The following is a 21,392-nucleotide window of genomic DNA, read 5'->3' on the forward strand; positions in this document are numbered from 1 at the left end:
TCAAATAGCCAGACTCAACAAGAACAACCAGATCCAGAGCAATTTGTCCACAAAGAAGTGCATCAATATGAATTAATTTTCTCACTCACTTCAACCAAAAAACACAGACAAAACGATTGACCCAATCAAAGACATCTACTTACAGTCTATATTGCTGTAAAATCTGTTGGGTGCTTTTGAATGGAAAAGCAGCTTGCGTGTTCAATCCATATCACATGGTCTGAGCCAGCTATGTGCAGAATCATGCTAGATCCTTTGAAATGTTTTACCAAGTCCAACTGACCACTTGCTTGCTTGATACTTGCCCTTCATGGCTTATTACCTCTCAGAAGGAAGGGATACATGCTAGTTATAATGTCCTCCTTCTGAAAGGAGTGGTACTGACCTCTTTAAAGAAAGAAGTAATGAGGTCACTCCTGAAAAAGGATCCAGATGATTAGAACAACTTTGGACCAGTAGCCAACTTTCTTCCTTTGAGTGGGTGGTTGCCAGTCAACTTCAGGCAGTCTTGAATGATCTAGGTTGATTCAAATCAAGCTTCAGGCCTATTTCTTTGAATAGGGCAATCTTGTTGATTCTCCTGGACCACTCTTTCATTGCTAAAGCATCTTTCTGGATAGGTTGTCTGGGCTAGAAGTTAAGGCACTGCACTGCAGTAGATCCACTCCTACTTGGACGACTGATTCAAAAAGGTGGTGCTGGGATTATTGCTCTGTGTCCTGGCAGTTACCCAATGGGGTTCCACAGGAATTAAGGTGGGTAGCTTCTAAGAAGAGGGCCTTTGAACTATGGCACCCAGACTGCAGAATGGCGATCCCAGAGAGGCTAACCTGGCACCTAGCTCGCACTCTGTATGACATCAGGGGGAGACCCCCCCTTTTTTAGTTTCTGTCATTTTATTTACTTCTTTATTTGTAGTTTTTATCTTATGCCCTTTACAGTGTCATGGGGCATTTAAAACATATTAGATTGCAATCCTCCAAATAAAAATTCAGAGACCCAGCTCTACGATAGTGGAGCTAGGGTTCATATTTTATTGTGCTTTATGGTTTTAATTGTTGTGAACCACCAAGATAGCTCTGACTATTATGCAATATAGAATGTAATAAATAAATACAAGTTATTAAAGATACATATGGGGTATTCTTGTATGAGGGACAGGTAAAAAATAGAAACAAGAACAAAATGGCAATATTTTAAATCCAGTTGTGAAAGATTCACATCCAAAAGTCTGCTTAGGGTGCAATTTAATACATGTTTAGATAGAAATAGGTACTACAACTTCAAGCATCTCCCAGTCCTTAGATAACTTGCAATGGATGTTCTTTGTGAAGATAATGAGAAGGAAATTTTGACAATGAAAAACACCAGAGCTCTTGCAATATATGAGTGCTTTTCTAAATATAAAAGCTTTCAGTTAATTAACTTGTAATCAATCACAAGAAAAATGCATTGTTTATATATGACTCCAAGAATTTTAGATTATGCAGAGTATTTTCAAACCTTTTAACCTTTTAATGTTGAACAAGATCAAAGGTTTTAAACATTAATTAGCTTTTCAAGCTTTCAAAAAATGAAGTTTCTCTGGGAACTTGGAAATCCTACCGACAATTTTGGCTACTCTAAGATGGTTCCACAGATAAAGTTGACTGAGCACAACTATGGATGTTGTAGATATGGCTTCTATGGCAAAGCCACAGTAAATCATGGACCTGATAGGGAAAACAAGTCTGAGGGATCCCACCAAAAGCCAGCACCAAAACCACATAAATCAAGACAGAAAGGCAAAGTCTGTCTTTGCTGCTCTTCCCACTCTACTGTGGGAAGTCCCTGAATTCAGGTATCCTGATGGGATTGCACTTTACTATTACATTTACAATGGCTATGCAATACTAATGGCCCTATATTACATCGCAGCAATGACCTTGAAGACTGGTCTTTAGGCAGGGAGCCATCAGAGTTAGATCGATCTATATCTTCCCAATAGATACTGGACTTGCCATTTTCTTTGGCAAAGCTCAGGGAGCTAAACCCCAGATTTGGTTGTTCTGACACTGGTCCAGCTACCCCATCATTCAGAAGACTGGGCCAATGTTGTGATTTTGGGTGCTACGAACTCAGCAGACTGTTCATTTATGATTGTCGTATTTTTACTTCAAGAGACACTGTGGGATTTTCTGCCTTGGACGGCAAAATAACTCAATTGGCCTTTTGTGCGATGCACCTTTACATATGTGTTGCAAAAGCAGACCGTCTCTGTCTCCAGACTGCAGAAAGTCTCGGGTGTGCTCTGCTGACTATCCATTTAACTTGTGAATCCTGCATCTCTCTCTTTTGGGTCTAAGTGTCTTCCTCCAGCTTTAAGCATATTCCCTCCCCTACTATATCCCTCTCAGTCTCATTCCACGTTTATTGCTCCAATCTGTTACTCTGTACCCACAATGGTATGTGTGCAGTCTTCAGAACACAGCAAATACATCAGTATGCTTAAGCAATTCTGATTATTTGGAAATTAAGCAATATTTAGATATTAATCAGAGGATGCATGGTTAGTCATGCAGATACAGAGAGAGCATATAAGCCAGTATGCTGTTTGTAACATCTGGACCCTTTGAAACTTAGTAAAACTAAGATGTATTTATGGCATGTGGATGCAAAGTTTCAAAACTAATAGTGTGATCTTAATTCATGGTTAGAACCTGTGATTCTATTGTGAAACGTCAGCTGGTAATATCATCTAAATCTTTAATGTTATTTCAGACATGCACAGCTTGGATCTTGATAGTTTTTCATCCAATAGCTTGCTGAAGAGAATTAACAAATACCTCTTTGAGCTTAAAGGAGGAAGCAAATTGCTCCTTTCTTAAATAAATTAGCACTTATCTACATTTCTGGAAGGACATTTATTTTCTGAGACAGTCTTTGCTAGCCTTGGAGTTTATTGATTGCTATTTTCCCCTTCTGTTCACTTTCTCCTGAAAGTTATGTTCGCTTTGTTTTTATTTCTTCATGCTTCATAAACCCTATTTTCTATTGCTAAGTCTCTATTTCTCATGTAGACAGCATACTGGGTTCTGAAGAGATACAGAATTAATTGCTCATTACAGTTGATGCTACAGGTTTCAAAGAATTGTTGATTACTTCTAACCAAGTTTGTATTAGTGCATAAGAGAGGGTGCAGCTGTCTCTTTAACTAATGTCAGTATGTTTGCAGAGAAATGGATGAACTGGGTTCTTCTTTCATGAATGGTTATGCCTAGCCTTATCAGAAATTCAATTAGTTTTATTTACTTCTTAAAAACTGTAACTTTTAATTAAATGGGGATACCAAAAATTGATTTTCCTTTCTCCCATCAGCTAGAAAAAGCTTAAAATACAAGTCATTCCTGAACAACTTGGATATCTAGTGTCAAGATGAGCTGCAGGTCACAACTTGTTCTTTTGGACTAGAACTGGTGCCCTCCAAATATTTTGGACTACAACTCCATCTGCCCTAGTCAGCATGACTAGCCAGGGATGATGGGAGTTGTAGTCTACAATACCTGGGGACTGCCAAACTAGGGACAGTTGTACTAGGGTTGGTGCCAAGGGTTTTCCCAGCATTATCCCTGAAAATGTTATCCCTGAAAATGACTATATTTTCTTTCATTTAAAAATCTGCAAGCCCTTCTTGTTTAAGTTCTATAGAAAACTTCTGTCTCACTGCTACTTAAGTTTGTTGACAGTTGTGCCCAAGGCCTTCTTTTGCCTTAGGTTGCTGGACTCTTCCTGGGCCTCATTAGATATTCACACACAGGTACTTAAAAAAAAAAAAATCTGTGAAAGGTTGGAGGCATACGTAAACCAGAATAAAATCAAGCTGCAAAGAGCACAAAAGCTACTGGAACACAAATTTGAAACATTCCAGCACAGTGTGGAAGAAAAGTTTGTTCCATTAGATTAAACTAGCAAACTGCACATTTAATGGGGTAATGATGAGTTGGGATGGACCATTGCCCTCTGCATGAGGTATAAAACCAATGTCCTGAACACCATCTGTAGTTGTATTGGCAGGAAACTGCTTGATGTGATGTAAACAGAACAGGTCCGACCCCTAGGAAACAACCAGCACTTATTAAAATATGATTTCATAGGATGATTTGTCAGCTCCCCAAAAGCGTTCATAGCAAAGGAAGGGAATTGGTAGATTCTATCTTGATTGTGTAGAAATGTTCCCCTTAAAGTACTGAATGGCTGTAAGAGAGAAGGCTTCTTAGTTGTGGTTCTCTGTTAATGGAATGACTTCCCCAAGGTTATAGCCAATGCTATTTTTTAAAATTTGTATCAAGTGAAGGCTTTTCTTCTCTCCTAAGCATTTTAGCTCCTTCATGAATCACTGCCTTGTCATGGTGAAGGGGCTTGCGTAGCTCAATGAAGCTATGAGCTATGCCATGCAGGGCCACCCAAGACAGACAGGTCATAGCAGAGAGCTCTGACAAAATGTGATCCACTGGAGAAGGAAATGGCGACCCACTCTAGTATTTTTGCCTTGAAAACCCCATGGACAGTACAAAAAGCAAAAAGATATGATGCCAGAAGATGAGCCCCTCAGGTCGGAAGGTGTCCAATATGCTACTGGGGAAGAGCAGAGGGCTAGTACTAGTAGCGCCAGAAAGAATGAAGCAACTGCGTCAAAGCCAAAAGGACACTCAGTTGTGGATGTATCTGGTAGTGAAAGGAAAGTCCGATGCTGCAAAGATATATGCTCCATAGGAACATGGAACATAAGATCCATGAATCAAGGCAAGCTGGATGTGGTCAAACAAGAGATGACAAGACTGAACATGGACATCTTAGGAATCAGTGAACTACAATGGACAGGAATGGGTGAATTTAATTCAGATGACCATCAGGTATACTACTGCAGGCAAGAATCCCTCAGAAGAAATGGAGTAGCCTTCATAGTCAGTAAAAGAGTAGGAAAAGCAGTACTGGGATACAGTCTCCAAAATGACAGAATGATCTCAGTTCAAATCCAAGGCAAACCATTCAACATCACAATAGTTCATGTCTATGCCCCAACCACTGGTGCTGAAGAGGCTGAAGTTGACCAGTTCTATGAAGTCCTACAACACCTTCTAGAATGAACACCAAAAAATGATGTCCCTATCACCATGGGGGATTGGAATGCTAAAGTAGGAAGCCAAAAGATAACCGTAATAACAGGTGAGTTTGGCCTTGGGGTACAAAATGAAGCAGGGCACAGGCTGGTAGAATTTTGTCAAGAGAATACAATGGTCATAGCAAACACTCTTTTCCAACAACCCAAGAGACGACTCTACAGATGGACATCACCAGACGGTCAACACAGAAATCAGATTGACTATGTGCTCTGCAGCCAAAGATGGAGAAGCTCTATACAGTCAGTAAAACTAGACCAGGAGCCGACTGTGGCTCAGATCATGAGCTTCGGGTTGCAAAATTTAGGCTTAAATTGAAGTAAGTAGGGAAAAGCACTAGGCCACTCAGGTATGACCTAAATCATATCCCTGATGAATATACAGTAGAGGTGACAAATAGATTTAAGGAATTAGATCTGATAGACAGAGTGCCTGAAGAACTATGGACGGAAGTTCACAACATTGTACAAGAGGTAGCAATTAAAACCATCCCAAAGAAAAAGAAATGCAAGAAAGCAAAATGACTGGCTGAGAAAGCTATACAAATAGCTGAGGAAAGAAGGGAAGCGAAAGGTAAGGGAGAAGGAGAAAGATACACCCAACTGAATGCAGAATTCCAGAGAATAGCTAGAAGGGATAAGAATGCCTTCTTAAATGAACAGTACAAAGAAATAGAAGAAAACAATAGAATAGGGTGGACCAGAGATCTCTTCAAGAAAATTGAAGATATGAAGGGAATGTTTCATGCAAAGATGGGCATGATCAAGGACCAAAATGGCAGGAACCTAACAGAGGCAGAAGAGATTAAGAAGAGGTGGCAAGATTACACGGAAGAACTATACAAGAAAGAGCTTAACGTCCCTGATAAGCACGATGGGGTGGTCACTCACCTTGAGCCAAACATCTTGGAATGTGAAGTCAAATGGGCCTTAGGAAGTCTGAGCAACAACAAAGCTAGTGGAGGTGACAGTATTCAGCTGAGCTATTCAAAATCCTAAAAGACGATGCAGTAAATGTGCTACACTCAATATGCCAGCAAATTTGGAAAACTCAAAAGTGGCCACAGGATTGGAAAAGGTCAGTTTATATTCCCATCCCAAAGAGGGCAATGCCAAAGAATGTTCAAACTACCATTGTACCATTGCACTCATTTCACATGCTAGTAAAGTTATGCTCAAAATCCTACAAGCTAGGCTCCAGCAGTATGTGGACTGAGAACTACCAGAAGTACAGGCAGGATTTCGAAGAGGGAGAGGAACTAGAGATCAAATTGCCAACATATGCTGGATCATGGAGAAAGCTAGGGAGTTCCAGAAAAACATCTACTTCTGCTTCATTGACTATGCTAAAGCCTTTGATTGTGTGGATCACAACAAATTGTGGCAAGTTCTTAAAGAGATTATTTGTCTCTTGAGAAACCTGTATGTGGGTCAAGAAGCAACAGTGAGAACTGGACACGGAACCACTGATTGGTTCGAAATTGAGAAAAGAATTGGGCAAGGCTGTATGCTCTCACACTGCCTATTTAACTTATATGCAGAGCACATCATGAGAAAGGTGGGGCTAGATGAATCACCAGTTGGAATTAAGATTGCCTGGAGAAATATCAACAACCTCAGATATGTAGATGATACTACTCTAATGTCAGAAAGTGAAGAGGAACTAAAGAGCCTCTTGATGCAGGTGAAGGAGGAGAGCGTAAAAGTTGGCTTGAAACTCAACATTAAGAAAACGAAGATCATGGCATCTGGTCCTCTCACTTCCTGGCAAATAGATGGGGAAGAAACGGAGGTAGTGACAGATTTTTTTTTTCTGGGCTCCAAGATCACCGCAGATGGGGACTGCAGCCAAGAAATTAAAAAACGCTTGCTCCTGGGAAGGAAAGCTATGCCAAATCTAGACAGCACACTAAAAAGCAGAGACATCACCCTGCCAACAAAAGTGCGTATAGTCAAGGCTATGGTTTTCCCAGTTGCAACGTATGGCTGTGAAAGCTGGACCAAAAGGAAGGCTGAGCACCAAAGGATTTGAATTGTGGTGCTGGAGGAGACTCCTGCGAGTCCCTTGGACCACAAGGCAATCAAACCGGTCAGTCCTAGAGGAGATCAACCCTGACTGCTCTTTAGAAGGCCAGATACTGAAGATGAAACTCAAATACTTTGGCCACCTAATGAGGAGGTAGAACTCTTTCGAGAAGAGCCTAATGCTGGGAACAATAGATGGCAAAAGAAGAAGGGGACGGCAGAGGATGGGGTGTCTAGATGGAGTCACTGAAGTAGATGGTGTGAGCTTAAGTGGACTCCGGGGGATGGTGGAGGACAGGAAGGCCTGGAGGAATGTTGTCCATGGGGTTGCGATGGGTCGGATACGACTTTGCGACTAACAACAACAACAACAACAAGCATTTTAGACTTCAGGTTTTAGATTTCTAATTTTTCCCCTGTGCTGACATGTGTGTTGTTGTTTTTATTGCATTTTATTCTTTTAGTTTTATGTGATCTCCCCAAAGAGCTCATATTATTGGATGGATTAAAAATATAACCAATCAATAATTACTTATTGAGTGGTGGAGCAATTCAGAAATACAGTAAATAACAACTATAACTATGATAGCTCTACCAAATAATGTTGGTTGGAACATTTAGGGGGAAGGCCCTTGGGGCAGTGATTAAAATAAAATGGCAAATTATAACCTAGTAATGAAGGGTTTTTGGTGCTAGGCCAGTCTGGTACCCTGGGAACATAAGGTCTTGTGCATGATGCTAGGAAAGACAGCATGTGTGTTTATGATGGTTTATTTTTAGGTGGTATAGTAAACTGAAGAAAGATCAAGGCAAAATACATTGTTTTCAAATGCTGACTTTCACTAGTTATGTAGCTCTTTCATAGAACTACATCTGCACATCTTGAAAGTAGATATACAAGTATTCCTCTACAGGACCAAAATCCATTTTAGGATACAACCACATTTAAGACAGAATTCACTATTTTTCATTTTGCCTATTCTATGCAGATCCTAGGAAAATATTCCTATTACATATCGTTTCTCAGTATTTGGATAAAGCATGACATGATATTGTGACTAAACTTTTAATGGATGATCAATTTTATAACACCTTTATGGTAGCATTGTTTTCAGTGGTAGCTAAGGAACTATATTTGCCTTTTGAAAAACAAATTCTGCTACTGATTGAAATGGCTTAATGAAGATAGCAATTACAGCTGACACTGCTGTTTACATATGATATTTTAATCTCAAATTTAATTCTGAGTAATTTTATGAATTATGTTGATGTATAATATAATATGTTTATTTGCGCAACATATGGACTGATAGGCTTCAACACACTTTGGACTCATGCCATAAATCGGTTTAGTAACAGAAGAAAGCACAGAACCTTTTCAGAAATTCAGCATCATCAGCTATGCCATTAGATCCAGATCCTACTACCATTGCAGTAAGCAGAAAGACAATGAACTACTTCTGCGGGAACCCGATTTGTCTGCTTAGGATTCTGGCCAACTTCCAGGCAAAGCAGTTTAATCCTCCTATCCTAGCTAAATTCTTTCTGCTGTTTCACATGGGGAAAAATTAAGCAGCCTACAAAATAGTTAAGTTAGAGTATGAAAACACTGAATGTAACACTTGGCCTGACTGTCCCTTGGTATCAACCTGTGCAAAAAAAGTTTCAATAATTGGGCATTGCATCAGGATTAAATTTAGCAATATTGGATGTTGTGCCCAAAGATGCAACTAGTCCACAAGAATCCACAAGACTAGTCCTCTTCTAAATAGCCTCATCCTCTATCCTCGATACCATTCTCTCTCTTCAGCCATGTGTGTGTAGGAGCAGCATGTCTGCCCATAGGAACACTATTGCTGTTTCCCGTTGATCTAGCCACATGGGCTAAGATTCTGGAAGACAAGTTTTTCTGTTGTCTTTGGCATCATTATGTGTCTCTAGGATTTTGCCAGGGAAGGAAGGAAGGTCATGGGGAAGAGGGAAATAGAATTGTGTCTTGCTATTGTGACTTTTCCTGGTTACAGATAATTGGCTTCCCTCATTTTTTAACTGTCACAATGAAAGCTGTTGGACAGATGGAAGAGGGAATGACTGGCTGGCTGAAGGAATGGATAGATGGATGGGGAGAGTGTGGGTGCATAGGAGAAGTTCTTTGGCCCAGGTTTAGATTGCAGGTCAAAACTGTAAATTAATCTGCTGGAGTTCCCTAGCATGGGTGGGCCCAAGGGGGAAACATTGCTTCAGCAACTACTTTGGCACTGTGAACATAGGGATGCTTTATAGTGGAGAATGTCAGACGAAAACCCGTTTGCCTTGGATCTAATGAGAGATACACTTTAGGCTGTATGATGTGCCAAATGTCCCCCCATGGACTATAAGTGCCAGAAACTGGAGATGTCTGCAGACAGAGTAGTCCTTCTTTTAACAGGGATGCCAGCACTGCCATCTTATGGGAATTATTTGTTAATCATAGGATGCAGAGGATAAATGAAATGCACTGTATAAAGTCCAAAGTATTATAAATGTTTTAATGCAGAAGAACATCTCCAAGTATAAGTTCACAAAAGCCATTTGAGAAAAAGCTCAGCTGCAATCATTAGGATACTGCAATATAAGGTTCAGCGATTTCAAATTTACCTATTAATTTAGTAATAGAAAAAGACTTTTCATTTCTCCTAGTTTGTCTGTTTCTTCCTCTACACAGTTCATTTTATATGCCAGAAGATGATGGTGCTAAATAGTTTCATACACACAATTGCTGTTGAAGATTCACATGGCTGGCTCACAATTGCTATCAATCAAGTCACTGTTGACTATTTCCCCACTTTCCAGGCTTTTTGCGTAATTCCAAATGCCATGCTTGAGTTAAAAATACTTTAGACATTTTCTTTCATCTACTAATCTTTCTTCTAAACCAATTTTTCTATGAACTGGGACACCAAACTGAATCTTAGGACTTAAAACCTATCAACAAATGTTACACAGGACAAGGCAGTTTAGAAATTGACATTCTTGAATGGTTTCCTGTGAAGTGATTACCATCACAGACATATAATCTAAAAAGGATATGCCAGACAGGATGATATGAATAGTAAACCTCATACTGTCACATGTTCTCCTGTCCTCCCATGCTTCAAGTCAATCAAGACCTGTGTCATTTTGGAAATAAATAGCAGGTTCCTGAACTGTGACCTGGAATAACAGATCACTGAAAGCTGGCACAGAGCAAAGAGAATATATTAGGGAAAGGAGGAAGTTTCTGACTGGTAGCAGGCCCATTGCACAACCATATCAAATCCCACAAGATATCGTTACAGAGAAGATTCAGATATGCTGGCTCCCTGGCAGTTGTGTGCATTGAACTGGCATTATCTTGACAACCCAGTCCTTGGCACAAGAAGCTATTGTTCCGGAAGCACACTGGAAATACTGTTGAAGCTATTGAGCTGCTGCAAAGGTACAGGCATCATAAAACACACCTGCTTCCTCCTTGATTAAGGATGGTTGTTCCTTGCCATGGGGAAAGACATGCAAATGTCTGCATGACTGCCACATCACCAATCAGCCAATCAACTCATGAGGGAACCTTTGAATTGGCCAATCAAAAATCCGGGTTGAAAATATGGTCCAATACTTATCAGCCCCCACCTCCCTGCAAGGTCAGTCACTACCAGTGTATGCTCAACAACATGTTTTGTTTGGGATATTGTGCTACAACTTCTTACTTCCAGATAGATATCAAGGGGTAGAGACACCCTAGAGTGCTCTATTCAGTTTCTTTTTATGAGAACCATTATTCTTCCAGTCTTTGAGCCACCAAACTGTTCATTCGCTTTGTTACTACTCTGAAATTTGGAAGGCCCATGCTTATTCTTTCTGTCTGTGCATCCTTCACATTCATTTATCCCAACTCTGAGAAAAAAGCAAAGTCTGGTTGACTTTTAATATTGCTCCTTTTGACTCTTCTTAGCAAAGTTCCCCACTCTACTTTGGAGTCTACCCTATAGATCTAAGGCCAGAGCTTCTACACATTCCTGACTTGTCTGCCCCAGATAGATCCGTTTGCCTAATATATCCAAAGACCACCAGAGTCCAAAGCTATGTTCTATGCATAACACAACACATCCATTCCACCATGAAGAGGCAATGTGTTATTTTCTAGTTTTAAGTTCAAATACATAATTCATTCCACAGGGAGCATAGAGCATTGGAAACTGGCTACCTAAAAGACTTGAGGTGAACATACAATCTATGGATTTTATTAGAAACTGTAAGGAGAAGCCCTATTAAGAACATAAGAAGAGCCATGCTAGATCAAAACGGTACATCTAGTCCTGCATTCTGTGGCCAACCAAGTGCTCACAATGGCCAACCAAGTGCTCATGAAAAACCCACAAACAAGACATGAGTGTAACAACGTCCTCCTGCCCAAGTTCCTCACAAATTTGTGTACACAGGCATAACTCGTGTACAGAAGCACATGCTTCTGATATTGAAGGCCATCAGGACTAGTTGCCGCTGATTGCCTTCTCTTCCATGAATCTGTCCAATCCCCTTTTCAAGATGTCCAAATTGGTCTCACTAGATCTTGAAGAAATGAAAGCATAACTCAGCCATATCCTCACTCTTCCACCAATCAGCTTCATGAGATGAGCACCGATTCTAGTATTATAGGAGAGGGAGAAAAATATTTTCCTTCCCACTTTCTCTACACCTTGCGTAATTCTGTACATCTCTATCTTCGCTCTCCTTACTTTTCTCCCACGCACTGCCCCAGGCTAAACAATCTCAGCTGTTGTAACCTTTCTCATAAATGAGTTGCTCTGACCCCTTGATCATTTGAGTTGCCCTTTTCTCCATTTTTTTCCAACGCTGCATTATCCTGGCAAAGTTCTCCATCTAAACCTATCTTTAATCAAAATTGTGGAAGCTCTGAGAATCCATTAGTACTCCCCATTGGTACTAAATTATCAATGCCATTATTTTTTGGTATATAACAAAGTCAAAGCAGTGTGAAACTATTACCCTTCTGTGTGGCGTGCAGAAGCTATGTAACAAATATGAGACTTTAATTGGTCCAAAACATGGTTGGGCAGACTTTTGTCTATGGTCACAGGTCAGCTTATAACTCGATTTTATGTCAGCTCCCTAATCTCATGTTTATCTCATAACCAACATTATTTACAGCAGACATTTGCTAGATTTCACCCACTGGCTATTATCACTATCTAGCATTGATCCGGTGCATTACACGTTGTTCATCTGCCCCAATGCTTAAATACCTCTTTCATGAGACTTGGGATGGGAGGGAACTAAACAAAAGGCAGAGACAAAATCATGGCACACAACCATGCCACGGATGTACTGAAACACACATTTTGGACCTGCTTGAACACATGGGGTCAACACACTTGGACTCCATGGCATTTGTACAAAACAATGTGACTTATTCAATCTGAGCACACACAGGATCACAGACTTACTGCCTGGTTTTATTAATATTTCAAATATCAAAATCCCAACTCCAGCCTTGAAAATAAGCTAATGAAGTACACTGTCACAGCTTCCCAGTTGCAAATTTAATTCTCTACTCCACTTAATAGGAACTAGCATAACTTGACACATTCATAATACAGCAAAGTAACAGCACAGCCGTTGTAATAGTTTTTCAGTAATAATCACACTGAGGTGCTGGAGAGGGTCTTAGGGACCTGAAGAGACCCTTATTAAAATTTTGACACAAAGTAAAAGGAAAGATTCACAGCCTACATTTTGTCTTTGAATTGCTTCAAAACAAGTAGCCATCTTGCTGCAGGTGACATCTGCTTTGGTGTTTAGCTCTATGGCTTGATGATAGCACTAGAATTATATAATGTTCTTCCAGAGCAGCCCACAATATTAAGAGCCTTCCCTGCAGAGTTTTGAATTGATGGTTAAAATGTTTACTAGCTTTTAAAATGTCAGAAATGTTGCTCTTCTTAATAGCAAAAATGTTCTTACTTTTGCTATTACTCCTTGCTTCTCCTTAAGTGTCATCCATATTAAACTACATTTAACTGCAACAAAAAATGGTATATTAGTTGAATCAGGTGTCGTATCCAGAGCACAGTCTGGTCTAGTTATGTTGTATGGCTTCCAGTATAGCTTGAGGATGTTGACAAGTTGCTTGGGCATGTTTGGCTGCCCACATCTTTACTGGATCCATGACCCTCTACTAGGAATGGACCTGCCAGCTGGGCTAGGGAGGTGATTAATGCTTTTTTACAAGAAGGACTGGCCTTGGGGCATCTGAAACAATAAGACCACTTTTGGGAATTCTCAGCAGCTTTTGCTACCATTGACCATGGTATCCCTCTGGGGCAACTCTGTGAGTTTGGTGTGAGAAGCACTGCATTTCAGTGGTCTCATTCCTACTTGAATGCTAGGCTCCAGAAGGTGGCACTTGGGGATATTGCTCTACTCCTTGGATTCCCCAGTATGGGGTTCCCCAGAGGTTGGCCTTGTCCCCCATGCTGTTTACCAAGGACATAAAACCACTGAGTGAGGTCATCCAGAGTTTTGGAGATCGTGGTCATCAGTATGGTGATGACACACTGCACCATCTCTCCTTTTCATCTTCAGCAAGTGAGGAAGTGAATGTGCTGAACAGGTGCCTGGCAGCAACTGGATAAGGGTTAAGGAACTGAAGTTCTGTCCAGACACATCTGAAATGCCACTAGTGGGTGGTTCTTCTCACCAAATGGAGAGAATCCAATCTGTTCTAGACAGGGTTGCACTCCCTTTGAAGGAGAAGGTTTGTAGCATGGGGATTGCTCTTTGAGCAGTCTTTGTCACTTGTGGCTCAGGTGGCTGTAGTGGCTCGGAGTGCCTTCTACCAGCTTTGGCTGGTGGCCCAGCTATACCCGTAGCTGGATAGAAACAGCCTGCTATTAGTAATCTATGCTCTGGTAAACTCTAAGATGGATTACTACAATGCACTTTACACTGGCATTTTTGGAAACAGCAGTTCGTACAAAATCCAGCAACCAGACGATCTAATCATCTAACACCAATTCTGGTCCACTTGCAATGGATGCCTACATCTCTCCAAGCCCAATTCCAGGTGCTAGTTTTAACCTATAAATCCCTACATAGCTTGGGACCATGATGCCTGATGGAGCACCTTTCCTGACCTTCTATGTTATGTTATGTTAGTCGCAAAGTTGTGTCTGACCCATCAGGACCCCATGGACAACATTCCTCCAGGCTCTCCTGTCCTCCACCATCCCCCGCAGTCCACCTAGGCTCACCTCGACTGCTTCAGTGACTCCATCTAGCCACCTAATCCTCTGCTGTCCCCTTCTTCTTTTGCCATCGATTGTTCCAAGCATTAGGGCCTTCTCCACTGAGTCCTTCTTTCTCATTAGGTGGCCTGACCTTCTATCCAGATGCAAAAATCAAGTCCTGGAGACTATCACTAAGGAAGGTTTGGTTGCTGGCAACAAGGAAAAGAGACTTTTCACTGGTGGTCCCCCCAGTTATGGAATGAGCTCCCTACTGAGGGCTGCCTGGTGCCAACTTCACTATCTTTTTGGCACAAGTTAAAGACCATCCTCTACTGCAGGGCATTCAAGTAGCTTCTGGGGCCTGCTAGGTGTTAAACAAATCTGAACGTTTTTCTTCATGTTACTATATATATATGCAAACCTGTTTAATATGTGATTTAAAATTTAGTAAACTTTACAGTAAACTGTAAACTTTTATGTTTTAATATGTTTTTAAGATAATGTATCTTTTATTGTTTTTTTTTTTCAAATGTGCTTTGTGAACCACCCAGAGAGCTGTGGCTTTGGGTAGTATAAAATTAAATTAATTAATAAACAACCAACCAATGCTGAAGGTTCATGGGTGTTGTAGGCTAATACAACTTGAGGTCCACAAGTTGCCTACCACTGGTTTATAAAGAGCATATCCAAATTATGTGGACTGTATCTTCTTACTAAAGATGGGTATGCTCACTAGTTTCTAAAGAGGCTTCCTTAACATAGGGCCTTCAGGTCTTTCAGACTACCCTTCCAACAGTCCTGATCATTGGCCATATTGGCTGTGGTTGATGGGAGCTGGAGTCCAAAGCATTGCAGGAATGCAACACTGAAAAAGGCTATCTTAGATAATTAAATTTATGGTAATTAATAGAATGAATCTTTTAGTGGGCCTTTGTACTTCTCAGACTTTTGCCTAGTGTTTAGCAAGGGCATATGGAATGGGGTAGTTGGATCCTTGCTTTTCTCCTTTATGGCCTGTCACTCAAACTCCTTTTTTTTCCTCCAACCAGGTTGTTCCTTAAAATAAGCCAAGCTCAGAGGAAAATGCCTGTGGAGAGAAGACCACAAAGCAGGAGAAGAGGTGAACCTATTCTGGGAATTGTGTGAAGATTCATAATTAGCTCCTATATAGCTCTGTATAAAAGTTGCAAGGGATCAGAAGCTGCACTGATACAAGGGTCATCAGCCTTCCCTGTCACAGAGAAAATGAGGAAACCAAAGCGGTTCCTCTGGCCACATCTATTTTGTACATTAGCCAAGGAATCAGCTGAATAAATGTTCATAAAAGAACAGAGTGTTTCGCTCTCATCAATAAAGATTTCTGAGCAGAATTAATTATTTTAAGTACAGACAGGGATGTTCAATTTGTATTTTATCTTACAACTTCCATCAGCCCTTGTCAGCATGAAAACACTGAAGGATCATGGAAGCATTAGGCCAAAGTTGCCACAAGATGCCCACCCTGGTACAGAACAAGGACTATACTAGGATGATAACACTGACACATCTTGAGCTGATTGGTAAGCAACGTCCTAAGTGTGTGTGTGTGTGTGTGTGTGTGTGTGTGTGTGTGTATTAGTTTTCTGCAACACCAACTACTTGGAATGGATTTTAAAGAAAAGTTAAAGGCCTCTTTGATTTATGTTTCTCCTTATCTTTGTATCTTTATCTTTTTTACTTACTGTATTCCTTTATTAACGATGTTGAGACTTTTGCTTTCTAAAAGATTTTTTCCTGTGTCCTCAGAGATATGGGCCCAAAGCATTAATAAACATATACCCCCAAAGGGAACATCATTCCTTTAGAAATTATGAATTTTTTTACATTAAAAATAGAAATCCAAGAAAAGGAATTTGTTAATTCTAAACAGCCTGAAAAATCATTGTATTCCAGGAAAAAGGAAACACTGGAGTATAACCATTTTGGTTACAACCAATCAGAGTTGAGGGATTTATAGTTAGACACTAATCCGATACTTATATCCAGAGTGTAGAGATTTGCATAACTAAGAAGAAAACTGTATGGTTACACTTCAGGCGCCTTATAGCATCCCTACACTTTAGTTCCATGAGTCACTTTTGCCATTTTATTCCCAGTACAAAGAGCAATATGACAATCCATCCTAAAAATGTATATGTTAGCAACAAATGCTTAAACTCTCCTACCAATGACATTGGAGAACACTTAGCAATACTATTACAAGCAGATGAGTGCTCCTAATTTGAACTCACATGAGCAAGAATTCTAATTCTTCCGTTATGCTAACTCCCTTGATCTTTGATACAGAGGCCCTGGAATTAATGAGTTTAGCAGAGCGGGTGGGCAGGCATGGAACAGCTTCAGATAGGCATGTGTATTACTTGCCAAACACAGAGCTACTGTTTCTTTTCTCCACTTCCACCTGCCTCCCTTTCCAGGCTTCACAACTGCTTCTGAATTCCTTATATTCCTGATATATTGTAGGGGAAAAATCCATAGAATCCTCATACAAAAAGAAATACACTGAGCATGGACACGTGCACATTTTATACTCAATTAAGAGCAGCATCATGACCACAAGAATTACATGAAGCTGTGAGTTTGTTGCTAAACCCATTACTTAGCCTTGCATTTCTAATACAAAGGCATGATATTAGAGGTGAAATGAATCTTGAATGCATTTAGAAGGAAACAGCCACATATTGTTTAAACCAAATGCCCATGAGGCTTCAAACAAGTATTATAGGCATCCATTGTCAAACAGTGTTTTCATGATCTTCTTTAAAAAAAGGAACTTGTGACATACATGTTCCTCTAAGACTTAACACATATGCAAGGAACTATTTGTACTGAAATTATCAGTATGAAGACTCATGCCTTCACTAGACATTTAAAAATAAACTGCTGTAGGAATTGTTTTATTTTGTCTTTCCAACCAGCAGCTTTACTGTCAATCCTATGTTCTCCAATACATTATCTACAATTCACTGAGTGCAGCAAGTTTTATTTTAAGTAAGTGAAAAGATCTGGTTATTTCGTTTTGTTGCTGTTTCTGTATTATACAGACAAAGAAAACAACTACACAGTTGATTATTGTTCTATAATCAATGTTGAAAAAGCACACTCTACATTTTTAAAATTAAAACTTCATTTTCACAGGTTCTTAATGGAACAATTGCCACACAAAAAAGGAAGTGCAGTGCATCACGAAGCAAACACAAGTTTGGGATTGGCATGGAGATGTAGGTGTGGGAATTTTGCAGAAGAAAACTGATGGGGGAGAGGGGTGTATAACCCTGCTGCCTCCCATCAATTTTGTCCTTCTATCAAGTTTTTCTTCCCATCAGTGCCCCTTGGAATTCTTCTTCTACATATGAGTTAAAATCAGTTGAGCTGAGCACACATTTCCATCCCGGCATTGCCCCTAACTGAAAAATCCATAGAAAATTACGTTTGTAAAATGTGTTTCACTTAGACAATACGCAGTTCTTTTTAAGAGAGACACATAATTTCCCCCTTAATATTAATTAAGTAATCCTGTGCAGATATTGTCTAAGTTGGACCTTGATGAAAATAAAAGCTAATGAAATGCCAGAATTAGGTCATTTTAATAACAATACTGAAAACAGAAATCTTGACTAGCAGCCCCAAAGCCTGTTTGCAAAAATTGTAGGAAAGTTCTACTTGTGGCTGCATTAATACAAGCATCTCCTCCAATTCATGTGAAATACTAGTTCCCCTCTATTCTGTACTGGTTAGGACTCATCTCGAATGTTGTGTCCTCTTCTGGGCACCATAGTCTAAGAAAGATGCAAACGGAAAAGGGTTCAAGGGAGGGCAAAAAGGCTGATCCCAGAACTGGAACAAAGACTGGAGAATTGGGCATGTTTAGCCTTGAGAAGAGAAGACTGAGAAGATATATGATAGCAGTCTTTAAGTACTTGAAATATAGGCACATACATGAAGTCTGGGATCTCTTGTTGATCATTTCAGAGTGCAGAACAGGATCAAGTTACAGGAAGCCAGATTCCGGCTGAACATCAGGGAGAACTTATTGTTAGAGTAATGGGACAATGGAGCCAATTATCTAAGGAGGTTTTGGGTTCCCCCACACTAGAAACATTCAAGATGCAGTTGGACAGCCATCTAAGAGGATGGTTTAATGTGAAGTCCTTCACTGAGCAATGGGTTGGACCCAAAGGCCTTCTTTTTTCCAACTCTACCATTCTCTGATTATTTGAAGTTTTAATTCACATTAGCCATAGGCCTGTTCCAATGTGATCCAAAACCAGCTCTCCAGATGTTTTGGTTTACAATTCACATTGTCCTTACCCAACATAGCCATTAGTGAAAGATTGTGGGAACTGTAGGCCAAAACTTCCAGAGAACTACAAGTTGGACACCCCTGCCCTTGATGGAAAGGAGTGCAGAATTTAAGACAGAAGATACCATAAGCACTAGAACCAGGGCTTTTTTTTTTTTGTCATAGAATGCACCGGAACAGTGTTCCAGCACCTTTTTTTTCAATGGATTTTACTAAGTAATTATGAATCACCTGTTGGCACAGCGGGTCAGCAGCAAACATCATTAACATAGTGCCTGCGGGCTGCTTTTGTGTCTGTGCTGATAGTGAGATAGTGAGGGTGCTGCTCGGCTTGGGATCGGTGCGTGTGGCCACGCGATGCTTACTGCCGGCGGCGACCATTATGTTTATGTGTGTGCCGTGAGTTCCGGCATCTTTTTTTTTTTTTTTTTACAAAAAAAGCACGGACTAGAACTAACCAGTGACTTCATAAGATAAAACCTGATGTATAGTGATCCATAAGAAGCTTTATTCTTGTTTCATTTAAAGTAATAATGGGGCAGCTCAGTATTAACAAATAGGTGAGTTGAAGAAAACCAGTCAATAAGACAGGGGATAGTTTGTCTTACATTTCCTTATCCCTTGAAGTTCTGAAGTTATTTGCTTTGTGTCACTACTTGATGAAATCTATATGTCATTTCAAGTAAAATAAGAGCAATGGATCGTTCCATTTTTATTTCACAATCCATTTTATTAAAGTTGCAGTTCTATACACAGTTAGGGCACAATCGTATGCATGTGTGGACATAAAAAAGTTCCTACAACTCTCAGCAGGCCTTAACATGTTTGGTTAAGAGATGTAGGCCATTGTCTACCAAATATGCATAGGATTGCACATTTAGAGTCACTTCCACTGGATGTAATAAGATTGACTTTTGAGTAGTCATGTATCAGATTGCCCTGTTACTTCCATAAGATCACTTTCCTCTTAAAATGGTCAGAGTTCAGGTATTGTAGGAGAGACTGGATCACAATGGTCAGAATGAGGAACTGAGTTGTTAAACCATGTCTCATTGATTCATTATGTAGTCCAAGTCAAAGCTGCAAGGTGAGGAACATTATATTGCAAACACTAAATCAAAACAAATATAAGCTGTATCTACATCTGTTCACTACTGGTAAACATGACTGTATTCATGTATTCCCTATTCCTTAACTGTGATTATGGGTTATGCCTGCACAAAGTTCAGAATTCTCATGAATTTATTTTTAAATAAGAGCAGTTCTATATATGTGGGACTCAAAAGTAAATCCCATTGTATTTACTGGGGTTTACAATGTCGATGCATTGGATCACAGCTGTAGTCTGCTGGATGAATTACAGGTAGAACCTGTAAATACCAATGGAACTTGACCACTTCAAAACTGCTAGCATCACATCCTGAATTTATTTATTCAACACAGTGTCCTCAGTTGTTTTAAAAAGGAAATTTACTGTAATATCGCACAAATAAGAAATAAAATCCTTCTGAAATAAACTCAAACATATTTAGTATGAATGAAAAATAAGTGATTTTTTTCTTACACAAAGTCACTTTCACCACTGTAGCAATACCCCAAATTCTAAACCTCACCCTAAAAAAACAGTCTGATAAGCTGGGGCATCGGGGGGAGCAATTAACAAAAATGGAAACATACATATGCATTTCCTTTGTAGAAGGGGTAGAGAAACAGTTAATTAATAGAGAACATACATCTATCTTGTTTAAAAAAGGAACATTAATAAACACACACATTTTTCAACCAGTCAGAAAACAGTGGAAAACTCTACCTGATTCTACTTTTACTTACGTGGAATTTTGTTTAGCTCATTCATAAATTTCTCCTTTACTTTCGAAAATACATCCTCTTTTCCTTCCCCTTTTCCTCCTCCTCCAGGAATTGCTGGCTCTGTGGCATTATTTGCTATTGCAGGAGGAACAATGGTGCCTAGTGGTGCTGCCAGAGCCTGATGTTGACTTTCTTTTGCCATTTTAGTCCCAAGGGAAGCTAAGATTGAAAACACAGCAGAGAAAAAATGTTCAAAAGGTTAAAATGCATGTTAGCTCAACAACAAACTCAAGAACCATAACCTGAATTGGTGCACCTGCTTCCTGGGTAAATATCACATCATTACCATATTGCTTCATGTTGGCTCATACAATATTTATTAGACTACAGGGAAAAGGAGTTTTCCAGAAGGTAATGGCTGTTTTTTTTTCTTATGTTGCTACTCCTTTTCAACATGACTGAATCTCAAACAGTTATTTCTGTTGGATACTTCAATATGGTTCAGCATCTGTTGTTTAAACTTTGGATTCTGCCCTTTCATTTTAAAGTATAAGTAAACTAACTAACAGCAGTTCCTTATATACAAACATTTAACTGCATTTGCATAATTATTTGTATATGTGCCTTGGATCTGAACAATTCAGAGCACCACAAGTAACTAAAATAGTAAATAATTACACCAGCATAATTAAGATATCTCCAAGCTTTCCTGAACTGTGTAACAAGCAGTGCCCCTCACTCAACCAGAACTATACATTATTCAGAAAATTGCTCCCATTTTACTCTGGAGCCA

The 21,392-nt window shown here is 39.8% G+C and overlaps 1 protein-coding gene across 2 annotated transcripts in view; it reads right to left on the reverse strand.

The window, feature by feature from the left end:
* SYT1 (synaptotagmin 1) overlaps positions 1-20,801 on the reverse strand; it is a 131,547-nt gene extending 110,746 nt beyond the window's left edge. For both annotated transcript variants that reach the window (XM_044455324.1, XM_044455323.1), the window contains exon 1: positions 20,621-20,801. In XM_044455324.1, the coding sequence (XP_044311259.1) occupies positions 20,621-20,801 (181 nt within the window). The remainder of the gene's footprint in view (positions 1-20,620) is intronic.
* Positions 20,802-21,392: the final 591 nt, after the last annotated feature.

Source organism: Varanus komodoensis, unplaced genomic scaffold (genome assembly GCF_004798865.1).
Source record: "Varanus komodoensis strain SLA01 unplaced genomic scaffold, ASM479886v1 scaffold8, whole genome shotgun sequence".
Classification (NCBI taxonomy): Eukaryota; Metazoa; Chordata; class Lepidosauria; order Squamata; family Varanidae; genus Varanus; species Varanus komodoensis.